At 40.8% G+C, this 21,258-nt stretch overlaps 2 protein-coding genes across 9 annotated transcripts in view; one reads left to right on the top strand and one right to left on the bottom strand.

Moving 5' to 3' along the window:
- The window catches only part of SLCO5A1 (solute carrier organic anion transporter family member 5A1), a 300,952-nt gene extending 293,620 nt beyond the window's left edge, over positions 1-7,332 (top strand). For 3 of the 5 annotated variants that reach the window (XM_078441935.2, XM_078441936.2, XM_078441934.2), the window contains one exon: positions 1,278-7,332. In XM_078441935.2, the coding sequence (XP_078298061.1) occupies positions 1,278-1,747 (470 nt within the window). In that variant the 3' untranslated portion in view covers positions 1,748-7,332. The remainder of the gene's footprint in view (positions 1-1,277) is intronic. The other 2 variants (XR_013553601.2, XR_013553600.2) reach the window with 2 other exon arrangements.
- Positions 7,333-12,013: 4,681 nt separating this feature from the next.
- The window catches only part of SULF1 (sulfatase 1), a 176,880-nt gene continuing 167,635 nt past the window's right edge, over positions 12,014-21,258 (bottom strand). For 2 of the 4 annotated variants that reach the window (XM_060610700.2, XM_060610699.2), the window contains exon 21: positions 12,014-14,344. In XM_060610700.2, coding sequence (XP_060466683.2) covers positions 13,527-14,344 — 818 coding nt within the window. In that variant the 3' untranslated portion in view covers positions 12,014-13,526. The remainder of the gene's footprint in view (positions 14,345-21,258) is intronic. The other 2 variants (XM_060610705.2, XM_060610706.2) reach the window with 1 other exon arrangement.

The raw sequence follows: 21,258 nt of genomic DNA, 5'->3' as shown, positions 1-21,258 counted from the left end.
GAGAGTTTTAGGTATTTTAATAATGTTAAATTTTAATTGTAGCGATCAGATCTCATTTTAAATGAATACAACATATTTAAAGATACATCACGTGCAGCCTCCTGGGCTATTAGCTCACCATCTTCCCTTCCTTCTTCTCTCTTTTCTTCTTCCCTTTCTCCCTTGTTCCTTCCTATCACTTCCTTTTATAAACTCATATTGAGGATCCACGGGCTGCCCTGATAAGTCCTTGGGATACAAGGAATAAAAGGCATGCCCTCTGCCATCGAGGAGCTTATGGATGACAATTCTGCAAACAGTTTAAATGCTGCATCGTAGTTGATAAAATGGAGACGTATACAAAATTCAGTGTGAATATGGTGGCTCTGAGTAAGGAATTTAAAGGAAAGTAGATAATTACAAGGTGAACATTTGGAGACCGTGTGGTGAAGGAAGTGTCCCTGGGTAGACTTTCTCTCTCATGGTGGTAAAGAAATGTCTATCTCCTGGCCCAAACAACGAAGCTGTACTCATGATAGATGTTTCACAAGCTTCAGAGATGAATTTTATGCCTTAATTATTTCTATACCCCAAGTGCCTTTATACAGTTTGCCATTTGATGTGGTTTTTGACTTCTGGGGACACTGTTTTCCTCTTACTCTCCCTGTACCCGAGGATGAGAGCCCAATCCATAAAAACTAAGTGTACTGAATTTTAGTGGATAATAAAGGGTTTTAGTATGGCCTCTTGAGTATTTAATGACAGAATCTGAAAGATGCCTGGATGGCTCAGTCAGTTAGGCGTCCGACGTCGGCTCAGGTCATGATCTCACGGTTCGTGGGTTCGAGCCCCGTGTCGGGCTCTGTTCTGACAGCTCAGAGCCCGGAGCCCGCCTCAGATTCTGTGTCTCCTTCTCTCTCTGCCCTTTCCCTGCTCGTCTGTCTCTTTCTGTCTCAAAAATAAATAGAACATTAAATTTCTTTAATGACAATCTGATTGTTAAGTTAAAGAGGATTCTGTAACCGAACTTTTAGCAATAGACATTTTTACGGTCTTAAAAATCAGTAACGCTCTGACTGAGTTGCAAACCGGAAGATTTAAAGTATTTGTGACTTAGTGAACATTTCTATAATAAACATATTATGGTAAGATGTGACGTATTTGAAACAGTCGGGAGACACAAGAAAACCGCCCCGCTCCACTGGTTTTAGAGCAGAGAAGCACGTTGCTGATTTACAAATCGGTGGTCTCTTGCAAGACAGGCTAAATGTTCTTTTTCTTTTTCTCTACAACTCTAGCATACATTCCTACTCCAATTTACTTTGGAGCAGTCATTGACACCACCTGCATGCTCTGGCAACAGGAATGTGGGGTACAAGGCTCTTGCTGGGAGTACAATGTGACCTCGTTCCGTTTCGTCTATTTCGGTTTGGCCGCCGGCCTCAAATTTGTTGGCTTTATTTTCATTTTTCTGGCCTGGTACTCCATTAAATACAAGGAGGACGAGCTGCAGAGGCAGAGGTGGAGAGAGTTCCCTCTGAGCACCGTGAGCGAGATGGTGGGCCACTCGGACCGTGCCCACAAGGAGGCCCGGACTAGATCCTGCCCAGCTCTTGGCAGCCAGGGGGGGTTCTGCGAAGAGACTGGCCTGCGGAAAGGCGTCCACTGCATAGCACAGACCTACCCGGGGCCCTTCCCCGAAGCAATAAGCCCGGCCCCGGCCCCGGGGCTCGAAGAAAGCCCAACTGCCACGGAGCCTCCCTCCTGAAGCTTGAAAACGGAAGACTTTAGTTTTGTTGGTTGAGTCGAATATGGCAACTTGAGAAACACCCGTGCCTTCTTTTCTTTCTTTCTTTTTTTAACCTCTAAAGACGTGATCCTCAGACCAACGAAACTCAGTATACACAGCCACTGTTGATTGAGGGCTGGATACCTCAACAAGACTGACAGCCTTCTCCCCCCCTTTTCTCCAAGAAGGAGGAGTTCAGATAGAGTTGTTACCATTTCTGCTGTGTTAATTTAACGCTCATGTTCCGGTGTGGTATAAGGCTGAGAGGTGCCTGGTTGTAACAAAATCACGGGAAGCGTAATGGCGGAGCATATCACTAGCATACACTCCAAACCGAGGTGAGCTTGACCATGACTTCGCATTTACCAATCAAGGTTTTTAGATATGAACACCTACTGTGAGTCCCGCTACAAAGCACAAATGAATTTGCCTCAACTATGCAATTTTGATGGGGAAAATGTAAGTGCAGCATGTTACTTTTGCTTTCAGAGACTAAAAGCAGATACGTTTTTGAGAAGAGGACAAGAAACTTTCCCTAAAGTACTGTTAATAGCATTTTAAGCCATAGCAGAGTTATAAATCAGGTAGAATTTTTCAAATGCTTCAAAGGAATCATACGCATAGTGTGATAGAAGGAACTGCTACTTTCTTCCATAAGACACGTTCTCTGCCCCATTATAAGGTAAAGAGTCTGCTGGATCATAAATCTGAGAGCTTGAATAGAAACTCCAGTATTCTTTTTGCCAGGGGCTTTAAAACTAGTGTGCTAAACAATATGGCTAGCGATGAACTCGAGACGTATCATAAGGAGAGAAACTGATGGCTTTCTCCTCCAAAGAAAAATGCTACAGAAATCCTTTCGGCTCTTACGGGCCCACACAAGGGTAGTTAAGAACGGTAACCTTGACACTCAAAATAGTTGGAAAAAGAAATTCCACAAAGGTACAGTTGAGTCCCATCTGATCGTTTTAGTTATACGTCCAGAAGCCCGGCAAGTCTGCCCTGTTTTCTTTTTTATGCACAGAAAATTGCTATGGTTGCCCCCTGAAACTGAGTAGTTAAATCAGGAAAGCTACACCTGTGATATGAAAATCACTTTGAATACAGGAGGAGGGCGATCGGTGACCTGGGCCCAGAGTATGATCCTAAATAATGATCGGAAGTTAGTTAAAATCAGCTTGTCTGTCATCCTGAATTCTATTTTATCAGCGTTCGAATGATTTTACGCCTCCCTTTGATTCCTTCCTCCTGTAATCTTCCTGAAGCAATTCTGAGAGAGGATTTTTCTGTTCCTAAATGCACTGTGGATTCTTACCCATCGTCTTTTTCAGTTCCTCTCAGCACATCACTTTGACTTAGGCACCACACAGAATGCTTTCTACATGGTTCTTAAGGTAGATGCTTCCTGCCAGCACTACGGGCTGATAGCAAGTTAACTCTTGGGTTCTGGCGGCTCAGAAAAAGAATCCTGACAATCCAGATTTAGGAGGGACTGTGGTCCAAATACCAACATAATTGTGAGCAGTTTCTGCCAAGGAGCCTATGCTTATGTAGGGGCTGAGTTGGGAAATGATTTCCTTGGCTGGCTTACACTCTTCCACGGAGGGCAAGTGATTGACAGAATTGTCCCATGATTCAGGCTTTTGCCCTTCATCCTTGGCTGCACTGGTGGAGTTGTGCGAACGTTCCTGGGGCCAAGATTGTTTTCCCCTCTACCTAAGAATGGCATTGTCAGGTGGTTCTCTTGGTTGCACGCAGTTTGTGGACAGAGTTATCACTCTTAGACTGAATAATGTGTACAAGGGGGGAGCCGGTGGTCTCGGGTGACACGGACTTCCCTTTGAGCAGTCTCGTTGGCTGAGTCCTAAGTCCTAAGTTGCCTGGAATTGCACTGTTGTCTGTCAACCTTCGGTCAGTATAGCGTGTATCGAACGTCTTCAGAGAATGTTGCTGATTAACTTAGTGTCCGCTCTGGTGCTCCGGGGCTCCCGTTTACTCTCTGTGGGAGATCTTTGCTCCTTTAGAAGGGAAAGTTTCCTTTTGTGTTGGAGCTAAAGATACACAGGTTGGGGAGAGGCGGTGTTTTCTTAATTTTCCTCTAATTGCTAAGGAACTACATGGAGAGAATTTGGATGGGAGTAGCACTGGTTTTTTTTTTCCTTAAAGCCAAGATTGTATGATCCAACACTCTTAGAATCTGTTTCTTCTTGGTAGTATATTTTGAAAAGGAGCTGCTCTCCGAACTCCCAGGTGACAAGTGATAGACTTTTTGGGTACGACTCGAGAGCCCTCTCTCTCTACCTTGAACAGTCATCCAGTTCAGCAACCTCGACCAGGTGCCACTTCTCTATTGGGCACAATTTTAGCCAATTACCATCTGCCGCTCAGTGAAATTGTTAGGTTGACTAGGCCAGAATTCAAAGAAATTGGCCCAAATTATACACCACAATGTTAATATTGTACTTCCTCAAGTATGTGATACTTATAAATCGCAGGTGTATCATTAGTGTGTTGTTGGTAAGTGTAGAGTAAGTAGTGAAAATCATGGAAGACTGAAATTTTGAAATATGTACCAATTAAGAATTGTCCCCAAAATGCTTTGGGTCCCGGTAGCATCCTTGGAATATTGCATAATCAACTAAAGTGACTATTCTATAAATGGCACCATTTCATTGTAGATACGAGGTTCTTCTCTGCTTGCTACTTTATAGTTACGGCTTCTATTATAAGTTTAATTCCCACTTTCCATGAGCTTAGATTCTAATCGCCTGTTTTGGAAAAAGGTCACCTTGTTCTTTTATCAACTCTGTAGATTACTGTATTATTTGGCTTTAATATGCAAATATAATATCCATGAGTCTAGCCTATTAATTTAGAAACTCCCAGGGGGAGGGTGGGTGGTTGGAGCACATTTTTTTTTCAGTTCTCTCCATTAGTATGAAATCCTTATCCTTTGTAGGTGGATTTAATTCTTGAAAATAGTCAGAAGTCATTCAGAATGAAGGTTGGGTGGGAAGGAGAGCACAGAAGAAACAAATGAGCTTTTGTTGAGTGTTGACCATTTCAGAGAATTCTGTCAGACACCTAATATACATCATTTGTTTTAATACTCTTAATAACTTTGCAAGATAACTATTTTCATTCTGTGTTGTTGTTGTTTCTTTTTAAACAGATCATGAAAACTGAGACACAGAGAGGTAGAGACTTGTTTAGGATTCTAGAGAATGGCCAAGTCAGGGTTCAGAAGCAGCTTTCTGTCTCCACCACCTGCTTCTTATGTTTTATGATGCCCACAATAGCGTTGGTTAACAAAGACAAGTGCGGCTCTAATTTAGCGAGGTAAATCATTTCATTTTTTGATGTGTTACTGTTCCTGAAGAGTAGGGAAGTTATTATTTCTTTGTGTAAGATAGAAAACAAAAATCTGTAGGACACCTCAAAATTTAATGTTTAGCTCTTCAAGGTAAATTTATATTGATTTTTAGCGAAGTGTTATACTCAAAATTGTCACAACATACCTCACTTATTTATTTATGATTCATATTATAGAACAAATCCAATGTTGATGTTAGCATTGAGTCCCAGTAGAGTTTCTGGAATGAAACATGAGGAAATGTGGTTCAGAATTTTTGAATCTGAACTTTGGGGAACTTTAAGTGTATGCTCTTTCTTTCTTTCCTTCTCTTTAAGAATGTTAACATTTCCATTAATTTTTAGTGAATATGGGATTTGGGTTTCCTAATAAAAGTTTTCAACGAACGCATACGAAGTGTTACACAATGCTCCACGTTATACACCAGACAACTGACGGGATTGTTCCTGTTAGTGGCTGCCCTAACAAACGGGGAGCATGCGCTTGGAAATCAGAGAAGGAGGAAGTAATGGCAGTCTTACATTTTCACCAACTACCAGGAAAATTCTTCCTCGGTCTGCAATTCCAGCTTGCATTCTTCGGTGGGCTTGGAGCCAGAAAGTTTCTTTTTGGAACCTGTTTGGCATCAACCTAAGCGCACCAGAGAGCAGCTGTGTGGTTTGAATGGACCCGAAGCATTTGTGGAAATTCTCGGGTGTGCCCATGAGCAGCAGGAGAGCCTGACTCGGGGTTGGGGGGTGGGGGGGGGGGGAGGGGGGGGAGAGCCAAGTATACTTTCCGTGTGTGTGGACTGAAAACATCCTAAATGGCACAGAAACATGAATATAAGTATTGATATAGGTGCATATGGAGTATTCTAAGTAGCAGATAGATACCAAAATACTGTATAATCCCAGAATTGCCTAGATGGCAGTCGGCTAATTCTGTTACACAGACCAGTAGGTAGCCTTTACACGTATTTGTATTTCCACTTTCCTGGCGTGGGAGGGAGTGCCATGGCTGGCCGCGAAGGTAGCAGCCTTGTGCACTTTATCTTTTCTGTTTTCTCTCCTTTTCTCACCGTCCAGGATGCTGCTGGCTGTATCCGCCCCAGACTTCCTGCTACATTGGAATCAGATCTGTGTATGTTTGAACGGGTTATTTTAAGCACTTCATTTTTACTCAGCCCTGCGAAGGGTCAAGTATGTTGAAAACCCTCCCTGGGTATTTGCTTTTGCAACATTAAAAAAAAACAAAACAAAAAACGCCTCGGTGCTAAAAGTATTTGATGCATGCTCACCACAAAATGTGCCGCTGAATTTACAGTATTTCACTGGTAAGGGACTGCATGTTCTTTGCTTCTGGAAATCTAGAGAGCTTCCCAGAACACAAGCATTCGTTACGCTCATTACTACAGTTAATCCGTGAACGTTACCCTGCAAAATGAAGAGTGTTAAGGGAAATACCTTTTCTACGGAAAACTCAGCGCTTTTGATATTTCTTTTAGCAAGAATAATAAGATGCTAAAAATAATTTCAGAGAGAGGGCAAAAATATTTCCCATAATCTTTTCTTATTTCTTCTCCAAAAAAACTGACACTCATGTAAAGTGTTTTTAATAATGGGTTTTGAAGGTGTTGTCTTTTTCTTGAATTCTATTACCTGTTAAAATCAGAGGAGAAGATATTGAAAACTAAAGTAATTGCAGGGACATATTAAACCAAAGGGGTGAACAAAAAAGAGTTTAAACTTTGTATCTAGAAACGAAAAATAAGAATAATTGATAAAACTTTATAGTGGGCATTTTTCTTAAAATACATACCTCTACCCCAAACCCCAAGTGTTAATTTAGAAACACGAAACAGGCAGGTCAGCCTCTAACTCTTTAGTTCAAGGAGATGTAATACTGTGTCAAATAAACTGGCATTAGGATCCTAATGGAGCATGTGTTCAGTGTGTGTGTTTTGTGTGAAAGTGTGTTGGTGACGAAAGCCTGTTTTGAGTTGTTGCCTAAAGGAGTTTGATTTTGTGATTTTTAAAATGAGTATTTATTTGGAGACCTCTTAGGGTAATTTGACAGATGTATACTTTCCTTGTGTTTAATGAAATCTATTGTCAATGTACTAATAAACCTTGGTTTACAACATCTTGAATACTTGATCATTGAATATTAAGAAAAAAGTAAAGAAAATAAAGTGTGTGGACTGAAATTAGTCTCGGAGGTCTCTTCTGACGGGCAGCCGAGTTTTCTAAGGCATCTAAAACTTTTGGGTGAGAGGCGGAAGGAGGCAAAGGAACTACTGAAATAACAGTATGACTCATGGACTGAAGCACAAAGTGGTTATTTTTAGAACCTTGCCTTGAGCACTCCATAGGTGTGAAGCAGGGCAATTGATTTCCATTTCTCACTCAGTCACCCCTCCTGCACAGCTGAACCAAAAAGGGTCACAATGGCCCAAGACACAGGAGTTATTGCGGGGCGGGGGCAGGGGGAAGTGTGGGGAGGAGTGTGTGTGTCTGTGCTGCCTTCTGGATAAGCATTTACTTTCCTCCTTGGCTGTGTGCATTCATCATGCGAGCCATTTATACAAAAGGTGAAGAGTACCCTCTTCCCCAGTCTACCTTCTTTTCAACAATGTGTGCAATTTAGGCAATTTAGAGATTTCTCTTAAATTTCTTAAATGCCCCACACTTTGAAGGGAGAGGCAAAGCCTTTCTGGATATTGGGCTTTTTCGAAACAGACACACAAGAATGTTTCTCTTTAAGAAATGAGGCGAAAGGAAAGGTTATGAACGTGGCCACTCGTCTTTCTTGCATTAGCCCCAGACTTGGTACAACCTCAGCATTTTAAAAGCTGTTAAAAAGCATCCAATTCTTTTTAAACTTGCCAGCTGAGCAGAGATGGCCTCTGTAGCTTTGGCGAAAGGGAGCCGAAAGACATATTTAATTGCACAAAGTCATTGGAAAGCAAGGAGATCAATATTTGCTGCTCACTTTTGTATTTAAATGTCAAAGTTTGATGCAGTTCCAACTTATAATAACAATATAAATCAGTAGAAAGCTAAAACCATTCTTTAGTCTTCTGGAATGGCTAAGATCCTAGGTACCGTAGAAAGAGGGAGCCTGCCACGGATCAAGTTGTTCTAGATGTGTTCTTGTCAAAATGGTAGTGCCGCTACTTTAGAAATCAATGAAGTGGCCACTTTGCCAGGGGCGGATCCTGGCTGGAAGTAAAGATGTCATTAGTTGCAGCTGAGTGACACCTAGTGGTCATTGTGGAAATCACATACTAATTTCCCTTCCGGTTCCTGGACTTGAGTTGTACGGGGCTTTTTGTGGCCAGATTCATATTAGGGTGGCAATGACATCTCCTCTTGTGCTGAAACCTATTAGTAATTGGATTGGTTCTACTCTGGCTCTGGGTCACCTGTGCTATGGGCTGGAGGTGGGGTAATGGGGAAGAGGACTGGTGGATAGAAAGACGCAGATTCTGAATTCCTGAGTCCTGAGAGGCACACAGGTGTAGGGGCTAGAAGTTCAAAACAGAAGGTAGATCCCTTTGTCCACCACTTGCATTTGCTAGCAGAAAAGTGAGGCAATGCTCAGCACAAAAGACCTCAACGTTTGCAGCTCCCTTTGTCACCCACCCCCGCTGCGGTGCTTTCTGGGACATCAGGGAGCAGGGGCTTCCCTAGGTCTCAACAGGAAATGTCTGCTATTTGAAAGTCATTTTCTCTACTTCTTTTAGTGGGCTCCCTATAAGGCCCTCGGTACTGTGCTGGTAAAGTCCTCAGTATCGACAACACAACTCAGAGGAAGGTGAGTTAATTAGACCAATATGAACAATGGTTGCATTAGATAGGTTTCTTGATTAGAAATGGGGCAAATAGCAAAGTTATGAATGTGGCCACTCTCCCTCCATTGGCCCGAGACTTGGTACAACATCAGTGTTTCCTTATTTGGCGTAAAGTAAAAATGGTAGAGATGCTATGTCCAAGGGGTGGAAGAGTCAAGGAGAGTTTGCATGGAAAGAAAAGGTAAAATTTGATAAGGTAAAAGGGAAAACAAAATATGGGAATTGAAGAATGGATGAAATTTTTGCCAGTTGAGATAGGAAATGAAGATATACCCCAAGAAGGTAGATGGGGAATTGGAGAAAAATTCAGACCTGGGAGGGTGGCTAATCCAGGGGAAGCTGGTAGTGACGGGTGAGGTGGAAGGAGATCAGGTAGGTGGGTGGAAGGCTGGAGCTTCTGGGGGTGCGCGTGCGCACCTCCATGCTTTTGTGTGTGTGTGTGTGTGTGTGTGTGTGTGTGTTAAAAACCACTGAAGATATCTGAGCAGGAGGCTGAGATCTGAGCCATGTGATCACAGACAGTGACTGTGGGATGTGGTAGAGTTGGAGGTGGAGGGGAAGGGGCCAGGGTGCTATTACAGCTTTTCCAGCAGCTTCTATAAGAGGTCATGAGGGCTTAAATGAACCAGGGTGGTGGACCATATTGAGGAATGAATTGCTCTAAGATCTTTTGTTTTCTGTTAAAATAAAATTTGAAAATATCACAAATATTTTCTAAATAACAATTTGAAAGCTTCAAAAATATTTTCAAAATAACTTTTGGAAATACCGGGCAACTAATATCAAGCAGCATTGGATTAATTTGGGGAATTGAGGACTTTCTTATATGTGAGATCATATCAGCTCTAAGCTTGTTCTGAACAATAGGCATTTAAAAATCTTTTTAGAAGGCCAACATGCGTTGGTACATGTGGCATGGGGTGTCATTTCTTCTCTCCTAACCCAGAACCCTGCAGATAGTGACCATAGGGATTTTTATTTGAATTTTTTAAAGACAGGTGAGAGGAGCTTCAGATACTGTGGGTAGTTTGGATATGGCAAATCGGTTTCTGTCTCACATTCCAGTACCAGCTCAACGGTGTTGACAGGAGCTGGCTGCATTGAGAGGATTTTAAGGGCTCAAGCGCTCTGCCTGGACGGAAGAGCGTTCTGATGAATTCACAATGTCTCCTCTGGGCACATTTTAGGAAGAGAAAGCACATATGTGATGTATTCGCCGTCAAAGGGAATTATTTTACAGTCAAGGAGAGGTGATGCGACCTTTCCCAGCTCATACAGATAGTAAACTTTAGAATCTGTGTCCGTTCATGTTCTTTCCACTACTTTTTGCCACATGGGGTCACACTGTGGCCTCTCTGTTCCCTGATCTGGTGTGTGTGTGAGCATATTTAAGTGGAGAGAGTGGAGAGGGGCTGGCCCTGCCTCTGGTAAATGTCTTCGTCTTCTAAGTCTGCGGGAAATGGGCAGTTGGAGAACCAGCTGACCCTCTGGGCATCAGCTCCTCACAGATCAGACAGGGTCAGCGGGCTGGCCAATTTCTAGGCACTCTTCAAAGTCTGAAAGGCTCTTGCATGCCCTTTGCACATAGTAGGTGCTCCATAAATAGTTGTTGAACTAAAATGGATGTTTCCCCAGGATAGCAACGCTTGGCCTCATCACATTTTGTAGGAAAGGAACAAGGAGGGAGGCAAAATGATGTGCCTTCGGACAACACTATTATCTTGAGCTGTCCTCTTGATGAAACTATAGTGTTATGGGCTCCATTGTGTCCCCTCAAGATTCATGCATTGAAGCCCTAATCCCCAGGGTGACTGTATTTGGAGAGAAGGCCTTTAAAGAGGTAATTAAGGTTACATGATGTCATAAGGGTGGGCCCTAATCTGATATGACTGGTGTATTCATAAAAAGAGATGCCAGGGACACGCATGCCCGGAGAAAAGGCCACGTGAGGACACACAGAGAAGGTGGCCATCTGAAAGCCAAGGAGAGGGGCTCCAGAAGAAACCAAGGCCTCCCACACCTTGGTCTTCGACTTCCAGCCTCCAGAACTGTGAGAAAATAAGTTTCTGTTGTTTAAGCCACCCAGTCTGTGGTATTTTGTTATGGCAATGCTAGCAAACTAATACAGATTGTTTCCTCAATTATCTAAGGATGGAGCAGGTCTCAAAAAGCCCTTTGCTTTTGTTTTTTTTCCTTTACTATTAACCTCCTGGTCTTTGGACATTTCACAGACTGTCAGCCCCTATATCATGAGAAGAGGAAGCGCTTCAGGAACCTGGATCAGAAAGAAGTATAGGTTAGGCAGGAAAAACTTGAGGTATTGGAGACTGGTTAGGTCTTGATCAAAGTCCATGGTCCTTAGGGCGCCTGGGTGGCTCAGTCGGTTAAGCATCCGCCTCTTGGTTTCAGCTCAGGTCACGATATCAGTTTGTGCGTTCAAGTCCTGCATCGGGCTCTGTGCTGACAGTGTGGAGCCTGCTTGCGATTCTCTCTCTCCCCCCGCCCCCCACTCTCTGCTCTTTCCCTGCTTGCCCACTATATGTCTCTCTCAAAATAAATAAACTTAAAAAAAAAAAAAAAAAGCAGAGTCCGCCGTCCTGTCCTCCATGAATTGAAACTTCCTTTGGTGGATCTGTCCTCCCACTTTTGAGAAACTCTATTTGTGTTGCCCAGAGACAGCTATATCATTTGTGGGTCCAGTGACACATGGAAAGGTGGGGTTCCTTGTTCAAAAATCATTAAAGATTTCAAGATGGCAACAGTAGAGAGTTAAACCAAGCTCTGACTCTGTGCCACTGGCCAGGTTGCACAGTGGGGAAGCCTCGCTTGTGTGGCCTCTGTCACATCCTCCCTGAAGCACAGAGCCAAATCCACTTTGGAATCATCAATCTGAACATGTTCTAGAACCTACTGACTTTGGGGCAATTTTGCAGATATGGCTAATATTCAATCATGTCCATTGAGATCAGGACTCAATTTTACTTGCACAGAGTGCGTATACCACAAAAAGTTGGAAAGCTCATTTCTCTGAAACAGGTAAAGTTTAAACACCTTTTATTTGAAGAAATATTGCTTCTAGACTTTCCCGAAGCCAGAATTGTTCTATAAAAGTATCACAGAATATTACACAAGATTAAAAAACACAGTATGCTTCCTAATAACTTGAAATCTTTTTACAAAGCACATCATTCATGACCATAAATATGTTTCTTCTGTCATTCAGCTGGTGACACACACATCTGATAAAGAGCTAGTTAATTTTAACATATGTACAGAGTCTATGATAAAGACTTAAAGTTATCAAAGATTCAACTATAACATATTAAATTTTCTTTAAAAGAGTTTACCTTAAACACTTGAAGAAAACATAATTTACCTATGCATTTGAATGGTCTAAAAATAAAAAGAAAATCACTGTTAAGCTAAAAAATAAACCTGTTTGGGAAGTTGGCTAGGGTACTGATAACTCTCGATGAGGTAATCCTTTTGCTGATATTTAAAAATCTAATACATAACAAGAATATTTTCAAGAATACAGAATTTCAAAAGCAGTCTTGAATTACGCCTTTAAAAAAATCCATACTTGGTGAAGGCCTTAAAAATAATCATACAACACCTATGGTGTGTTTAAAATATGAAACATTCATGAGTGTGTTTTATTGAAAAAGATTCCTTATATAAATTCAAAACTAAGTATATTTTCTCAACACTTTAGCTTATTAGCCAGGTCAAGAAAACCAAGATGACAAAAAAAGTCTTCAGTCCTTTTATCCTGCTAATAAAATAACAAAAATTTAGCAATCTTAAGCATATGATGAACACTTTGTGGCTAGGCACAGAGAGAGCAAGCGATCTTTGTTTTGTTGATTTATTTATTTTCACTGCCAACATCGTTAGCCATGCCTTTCTGCTAATCAATTTTAGCAAGTCAAGGAAAAAGCATGCAATATTTTCTGGCAAGAGCTTACGCTAGACAATATGTGATCCATACCGTGTGTCATTCTTGGGGTCGGCTCTCCACGGTCACACTGAGAGCAAGCAGTGAGACTAGGAAAAGCCTCTGGGAAGAAAAAAAAGACTAACCAAATAGACATGGCAATCTCATCTCAAAGTGCAAAATCATTGAACATGATGGCACCGAAAAATTCCAGTGGTTAAAAAGGAATCAAAACCACATGATGCAGGCAGTGGGAAGCAGGTTGAAAGATTCACGGAGGATGTCACGTTTTAGAAACTCAGAGAGATACAATTCTAGCCATCTTGATTGGATAACATTTGTATAGGCATGTCCCTATGGCTTTCAAAAGATAATACTGCTTTAATCTCCCTCAAATAAACACAAATCAACCTTTATTTCTACTCTTGACAAATAGGGAGTTACAACACCGCATCCCTGTGTGCCTGCTGCTCGCCTGTGTGCTAACTTCTATGCTAACTTCGCACATGTGTATCTAGGATAGCTCAGAATGTTGGCTGTCATGATTGCCTTTATTAGTTTACTAATAAAAAGTTAAAAAAATACTGTGTTTAGGGTCAGGTAACAATTTCATCTAATCCGAGGAGAGTGGAAAGGAGGCACTGCCTTCTAGACTCTGTAAGCTGCCTGTCTTGTGATTCTTCACCTTGTTCAATATCCTTTTCACGCTGCTGGAGTTAATAGGCTGCTCCAGGGCAGACGTATTGATCGTCCGATGAACAGAATCAACATCAGAATGCACAGGAAGATACAGCTGATCTTCAAAAACACCTCCTGGGCCACCAACCCGGGGAAGTCCTTTCTGCTGCCTGCTAATGGGCTGCAGCCTAGGCCTGGGCTTGAGCACCAGCTCTGGGATGCCGTTGCCACTGAAATCAGTTTCGGGATGATTTATCTCTTCGTGCTCCATCCATTTTTCAGTTTTATGATTTCTCCAGTGTTCAGAATTCAAACGACTAACTTCTGGAATGTCGTTATTCCATTCAAGTTTCGTCTCTGGACTGAATGTTGGTTGGTTCAAATGCAGGGTTCGAAGGTCAGCTGGCAAGGTCACGTGAGGTGCTTCCCCAACCATCCGACTCGGGTCATCATCTGACTCCGCGGAGGCCATCTCTACTGGCACGGAGAGCTCAGCAGATCCACCTGGGAACCCATCGCTTTGAGCAGTTTTAGTCTTATTTGTTTTATTTTGCTCATGGTGGCTGTTCAGCAGTGCAAATACTCTATCTACATCCTTCAAGTAATTAGTCCAGTCAACCAAACTAAGTCTATAGTTTTGTCTGTACTCATAGATGCTTTCATTCACACTGTATAAATCTTCCAGGCCTTGCCAGTTGACGTCTGCAGCGAGGCTGGGCTGGTTAGCCTTCCCATCCATCCCATAACTGTCCTCTGTGAAAAGAGAGACAAAGGTGGATCGTTAGTGGAGAAAGGATTTCCCACTTACTGGACAAGCAACTTACATTGTTTTTTACCAAGGCAAGTCAATTTGAAATACAGTGCTAAAAAGTATCTTCTCCTGGTAATTCGTTATCAAGGAGTGGCCTTAGGTTACAGAAGCGATTGAACAATACCAAAAAATTAGAAAGAGGCTCAAACACATGCAAACTTCCATGACGAGGCGTGGTTAGTGCCGGAAATGCACGGCCCCATCAGTCAGGAGGCTTACATTTCACTCCCGGCTCTACTCAAGTCAACTCTGCACCCGGGACATCATGTGAGCGAGGCTCTCTGAGTCTTGCTCCCTCATCTGTCAGATGTGGGAATAGTTGTGTGATAGAACCTTTACTACCTACAGGGTTGCTGGGTGAATGATGAGTTTGAAAGTGTTTTCATGGACTAGGTGATGCTTAGGACGATATTTGTATGCTCCCTGGCACTCAGTATAAAAACAAACATGGAAGCAATTAAACTCTTGGAATCCAATATTTGAATCTGTTTTTGATTAGTTTTTTTCCCCCTAAAATATCTATATCTAGATAAAATGATCTTTGGGTGGTTTTCATAGTATACAAAGAATGCCCCCAGTTTTTCCTCTCTCAGATCTTTTTACATCACCAAGGTGACTACAGTCCTGTGGAAAATAGCATCTTTTCTCTTGTTGTGTCCGAGTACCATTTAGAAAGAGGCAGCCTGGATTAATGTGATGAACTGGCCACAAAGCAATACGGATCACCAGGGACAATAAGAAAAACTGCACAAAACCCACACTCTCCATATCACTAAAAGATCAAAAATGACGTAATCTTCGAACCACCTGTAAGCAAAAAAAAAGTTAATACCGAATGTCAACAGAGCTATACGCCGCACTTTGGGCACGAGCCCTGGGAAAACAGTAGCGATGAGACAAGAAGGAAATGAGGTTGCAGCCAAGAGCTGAGTTGAAACCATCGCCGGAAAGAGTGTCAACCTGAAGTAGGAAAGACTGTAAAAGTCCCGGTAAAGCTGCGGTGGAGACAACGAGGAAGAGACTCAGAAGTGGGCACGAATCGAGGCTGCAGTCTGAGAGCCCTGGCGGCAGGGAGTCAAGGACACAGGGCAAGAAGGAACATCCTTTGGAAACTGGGTGATAAGAGAAAAAAGGCAGCGAAAGAGGCGGGTGGGGGGGGGGTGGTGGTGGTGGCGGTGGTGGATTTCAGATCCTGTAAGAAAAAAGAGAAGGAAAAAACTGGAAGACACACAACCTCCCCAACTCCCACTCCCAAATAATAATAAAGTGAAAAAGTAAAAAGAACGTATATTTGGTTACACATGCTAGAAAGGAGCCTCTTAAACTAGAAATCTTATAAATACTTGAAATCCAGGAGATTGATAAAAACGGCCTAAATCTATACAAAATTATCATAAAATAGAAACTAAGAATAACAAAACCTATTATCTTATGAAAATGCCCAACGCCCTGCCCAAAGTGACCATAAAGTGGAAAAAACCACAACACAATGCTGCCAAGTAAACGGCATGTTTTCCATCAAGTACCCCAGGATGTGAAAAGCCATCTCAAGTCAGAAATTCAAGTACGAATCAAGGATCTCACAACCATTCAAGCTCTTCTTCAATTATCAAGGCTACAGAAAAAGTTCCAGAAATAAATTGTAAGAACACAGGTAATACTGTACATATCAGCTCATCTTGAGTAAGTAGTCTTCACATCCAACCAAGAAATCACCGGAGAAATTTCAGCAAAAGGGTTGATGGTGAGCATTTAATATATTTATCAGATTTAGGATACAATAAAGGTAGAAGGGTCAAAAGATAATATATACGTTTTCTATGACAAAGTAAAAATAATGTGACTCAACACGGGAGGAAAGATAGAAAAACTGAAAGAGAAGAAGCTCATTGAGGGTAGAGCTAATAGTTGGAAGCCAAAGAACAACACTAAAAACTGACCACTGATAATAAAAGATGAAGTAAGAAGCAGGAACTAGGGGCGTTACCAACATTTAAGATCAAAGACAACCAAGAGGACAAAAATACAAACCGTACAAAGTTTCAAAGAGGGGGGATAAAGGGCAACACCTTTATAAATTTAGAAGAAACTACCCGTAGAAGATGCAAAGTGAAATACACAAAGACATAATAATAAGTGATACTCAATCTAAGAGAGGCCAAATGGACAAAAAATAAATAAGAATCTGGAAGACCTAAATATATAATCAATCAGGTAATTCTCATGCAAATGTATCCAACAGTATACTCCGAGGATAGAGGTTATACCTTGTCGAACACACACAGAAATTCACATTATTTGATTATGTGTTAGGTCACGGAAAAATGCATCAGGAAGTTGCGTAAAATAGAAATATTACAAACAACACTTTGATATAATACAATGAAACTAGAAATTAATAAAATTAAAACAACAAGAGAGCTCTTTCATCTGGAAGCTGACAAACATCATCTGGGTGAAAAGGAAAATACAAAGCTAAAAGTGCAGAATTTAAAAAATGATAATGGGGGGGCGGGGGAGAGGGGAAAACGGGTGATGGGCATTGAGGAGGGCACTAGTTGGGATGTGCACTGGGTGTTGAACGTAAGCGATGAACCACGGGAATCTACCCCCAAAACCAATAGCACACTATATACACTGTATGTTAGCTAACTTGACAATAAATTATATTAAAAATAAAATAAAGTAAAATAAAATATAAAATAAAATAAAATAAAATAAAATGATAACGGGGTGCCTGGTGGCTCAGTCGGTTAAGTGTCTGACTCTGGATTTCAGTTCAGATCAGGATCTCATGGTTTGTGAGTTTGAGCCCTGTGTCTGGCTCTGCCTGAGATTTTCTCTCTCTCTGTGTCTGTCTCTCTCTCCCAATCTCTCTGCCCCTCCCCTGCTTGTGCTCACTTCCTCTCTCTTTCAAAATAAATAAACTTAAAAAAAACGATCATGAAAACACTATGTATTAGAACTTATGATGCATCAAGCATGATACTTATGTGTCATTTTAAGCATTCATAGCCTTAAACACTTTTATCACGAAAAAATAAATCAAACTCAAAACTCAGAAAGCTGGAGAAAGAACAATATAAATCAAAAGAAAGCACCAGGTAGGAAATAATAAAGGTGAAAGCAAAAACTAATGAGGTAGAGAACAGAAGAATGACATATCTCATTAATAAATCAAAATCCTGGTTCTTTAAAGAAGCGTCAAAGCAGACGATCGATCACTAGTTTAACTAGTTGAGACAAAGGGGAGAAAATTCAAATACACAAAATAAAAAAATCACAAGGGAGAAATAATCATTGAAATATACAAAACTCAAAGCATGAGAGAGACTACTTTGCAGACCTTAAAGCAAATAAATTAGAAAACCCAGATGAAACAGGTAATTGCCCAGGAAAATGCAGTTTATTGAAATTGACCCAATATAAATAGAAAGCTTAGATAAAGCAATTTCCAAAGAAGGGAAAGAAAGATTATTAAGAAACTATCCTCAAAGATGCACCAGGTCCATGTTGTTTCACAGGAGAATTTTATCAAGCCTTCAAGGAAAAGAGAATCTGAATGCTGTATGAATTGTTTCAAAGCATAGAAATCAATATTATATTAAGAATATAACACATGATAACCTAGTAGAATTTACTCTAGGAATGAAAGGTTGGTTCATTCATAGCCCATCCATTAATATAGTATATCCTACTGGAAGATCTACAGAGAAAATTATTTGAGCATCTCCATTGATGCTGAAAAGGCTTTTGACAAATTCAACATTCATTAGCAATAAAAACACTAAAAAATAAAAAAGAAAAAAGTCAATGGCTATTTCCTTAACATGACAAAAATGTATTAACTTAGTCCTAAAATCTGTCCTCTCAATAGGGAATTCTTTTAAAAATATTTTTTTAAAGTTTGTTTTTGAGAGAGAGAGAGAGTGAGAGAGAGAGAAGGAGGGGCAGAGACAGATGGAGAGAAAGGATCCCAAGCAGGCTCTGTGCTGTGAGTGCAGAGCCCGACGACATGGGGTTCAATCTCACGAAATGTGAGATCATGACCTGAGCCAAAATCAAGAGTCGGATGCTAAATGACTGAGCCAGCGAGGCATCCCAAAAGGAAGTCTTAAAAGCATTTTCACTAAGATCAGAAACAAGGTAACATTGTACTAGAAGTATTCATTCATTCAATTCAACAAGAGGAATCAATTAGAGACAACCAATAGGAAAGGAAGCAAAGCGATCTCTATTTGCAAATATCTGACAGGTACACCTGGAAAACCCAAGAAAATCAATGACAAGATTAACTCAAAAATAAAAATATTTTTTAAAGTAGCAGGATACAAAATTAATACACAGAAACCAATAGCCCTCATATACACACATGATAATCACAAAGAGGTTTTGATGAGAGAGGAAAACCCAATTCATAACAGTAACAAAGAAGATAAAATACTTCTGAATACACTTGACAAGAAATGTGCAAAACCTATAAGGAGATAATATAAAAAGCTCCTGAAAGACCTAGAAGTTTACTGAACCAGGTGGAAAGACAGCTTTTGTACCTAGATAGAAGACTCATCATCAGAAAGATGCAAACTCTTCCTGATAATTCTTTCAAAAACCAGATAGAAAACTGGCATAGGACACAAGCAGATAATCTACAAAAGCAAGTAAAATGGCCTTTAAACTTTCAAAAACATGTTCAACTTTACTCATATTAAGAGCAATACAAATTCAAACCATACTGAGATACCCTTTCTTTCTCATTCAGTTGGAAAAATAATTTTAAAGCTTGACAACTGTTGAAAGCAGACCCTCGTACACTGATGATGAGAATGCAAAATGGTACAAACCATATGGAGGGAAATTGGGCAGTATTTAATATATCCATATAGGCATTTACCTTTGACCCAGTAATCCCGCAACTAGGAATTTACTCTGAAGCTATCCTCAACGATATGAAATATATTTGCACAAGGCTCTTTACTGTCTCACTATTTGTAATTGCAAAATATGAGAACTGAAATGCTCATACTTAAAAGAGTGGCTGAATACATTATGGTACATACACACAGCAAATTACTAAGAAGAAGTGAAAAGAGAGTAGGAAAATTTCTATGAACCGATGGAGAGGATATATTTTAAAGTGAAAGTAATATTTTAGGTGAAAAAGAAACTAAGTGCAATACAATATATATAGTACACTACCTTTGGTGTAAAAAAGTAAGAGAAATAAAGTATCACCGTCTGCTTACTACTGCAACCAGAAACGGAGGAAGGTAAAACAAACTGATGAGATTGGTTATCTACATACAGTGCACGGGTGGGAAGAGACTGTGGGAAGGACTAACATTTCTCTGCACATGCTTTTGGCAGTTTTGACTTTTGGAACGACGCTGAAGTATTACATACTGAAAAACAAAATTAAACTACCAATGACGAGAAAAAATAGAACCGAAAATGGAATGCAAATGGAAATAAACAAACCTTGCCGTATTTCAAATGGGTAACATAACTAAAATAAAGAAGAAGGGAAAACAGAACTATTCTGAGTCACTTCAAACAGTGCTATTTTCTCTCTCTTTTTAAAAATTTTTTTCAATGTTTATTTATTTTTGGGAGAGAGAGAGACAGAGTATGAATGGGGGAGGGGCAGAGAGAGAGGGAGACACAGAATCTGAAGCAGGCTCCGGGCTCCGAGCTGTCAGCACAGAGCCTGATGTGGGGCTTGAACCCACGAACTGTGAGATCATGACTTGAGCCAAAGTTGGATGCTTAACTGACTGAGCCACCCATTTTCCCTCATTCTAAAGACAGAAAGAACTGAAAAAATATATTGAACTCAGGTTAGCAGGTTTGTGTTTACAGCAGTATGATTTAGCAATTCTGAAATTGCTTTCCGTGTGCTGTAGCATTTAACAGGTGAGTTAATCCATTGAGGATAATGGAAACTAGGCTTCTCACTGCTGGAAAAGGATGTTATCATTTATATGGAATATTACTTGGCAATCAAAAAGAATGATACCTTGCCATTGGCAACAATGTGGATGGAACTAGGATGTATTATGTTAAACAAAAGAAGTCAGTCAGAGAAAAACAAATATATGATTTCACCCATATGTGGAATTTAAGAAACAAAACAGATGAACATGGGGGAAGGGAGGGAAAACTAAGATAAAAACAGAGAGGGAGGCAAACCATATGAGACTCTTAAATACAGAGAACAAACTGAGGGCTGCTGGGGGGGTGGTGGTGGGGGGGATGGGCTAAATGGGTGATGGGCATTAAGGAGGACACTTTTTGGGATGAGCACTGGGCGTTGTATGTAAGTGACGAATCACTGGGTTCTACTCCTGAAAAATAAAATAAAATAAAGAGTCTACTATTAACAAAGTATAATTAAATAAACAAACAAACAAATAAATAATTGTAAGCATGTTAAACAAAAGGAAGTTATTTAGAAACTAGGAAGACTAGAATGAACCTCATGCTGTTAAGCTAGAATTAGAGGTATCAGTACAAACATACAATGTTAAATGTATCTAGATAGCTATGTCCCCACGTATCTCCATATCTGTAGAAACAGGAGTGGCTGTCAATATACCTGCACGTGTATTTTAGCCCTGTCCACCCAGAGGGTCTACATACAAAGATGCCTCCATATCAATTTTGTGCACCTCAAGCCTAGTTCAGATGCCACTGCTGCCCACTTAAAAGAAACTGGGGTCCTTCGGAGAAACGGCAGATTACAGAGGTCGAGGAGTGAAATACAAGGTGAGCCTGGAACATAGTGTTAGGCCAGGAAGCAGTGAAGTGCTCAAAAGGTGATGGGGACACACCTGACGGAACATCATTGGCCCAAACT

Source organism: Panthera onca, chromosome F2 (genome assembly GCF_046562875.1).
Source record: "Panthera onca isolate mPanOnc1 chromosome F2, mPanOnc1 haplotype 2, whole genome shotgun sequence".
NCBI classification, from domain to species: Eukaryota; Metazoa; Chordata; class Mammalia; order Carnivora; family Felidae; genus Panthera; species Panthera onca.
This window is presented reverse-complemented; position numbering and strand designations above follow the sequence as displayed.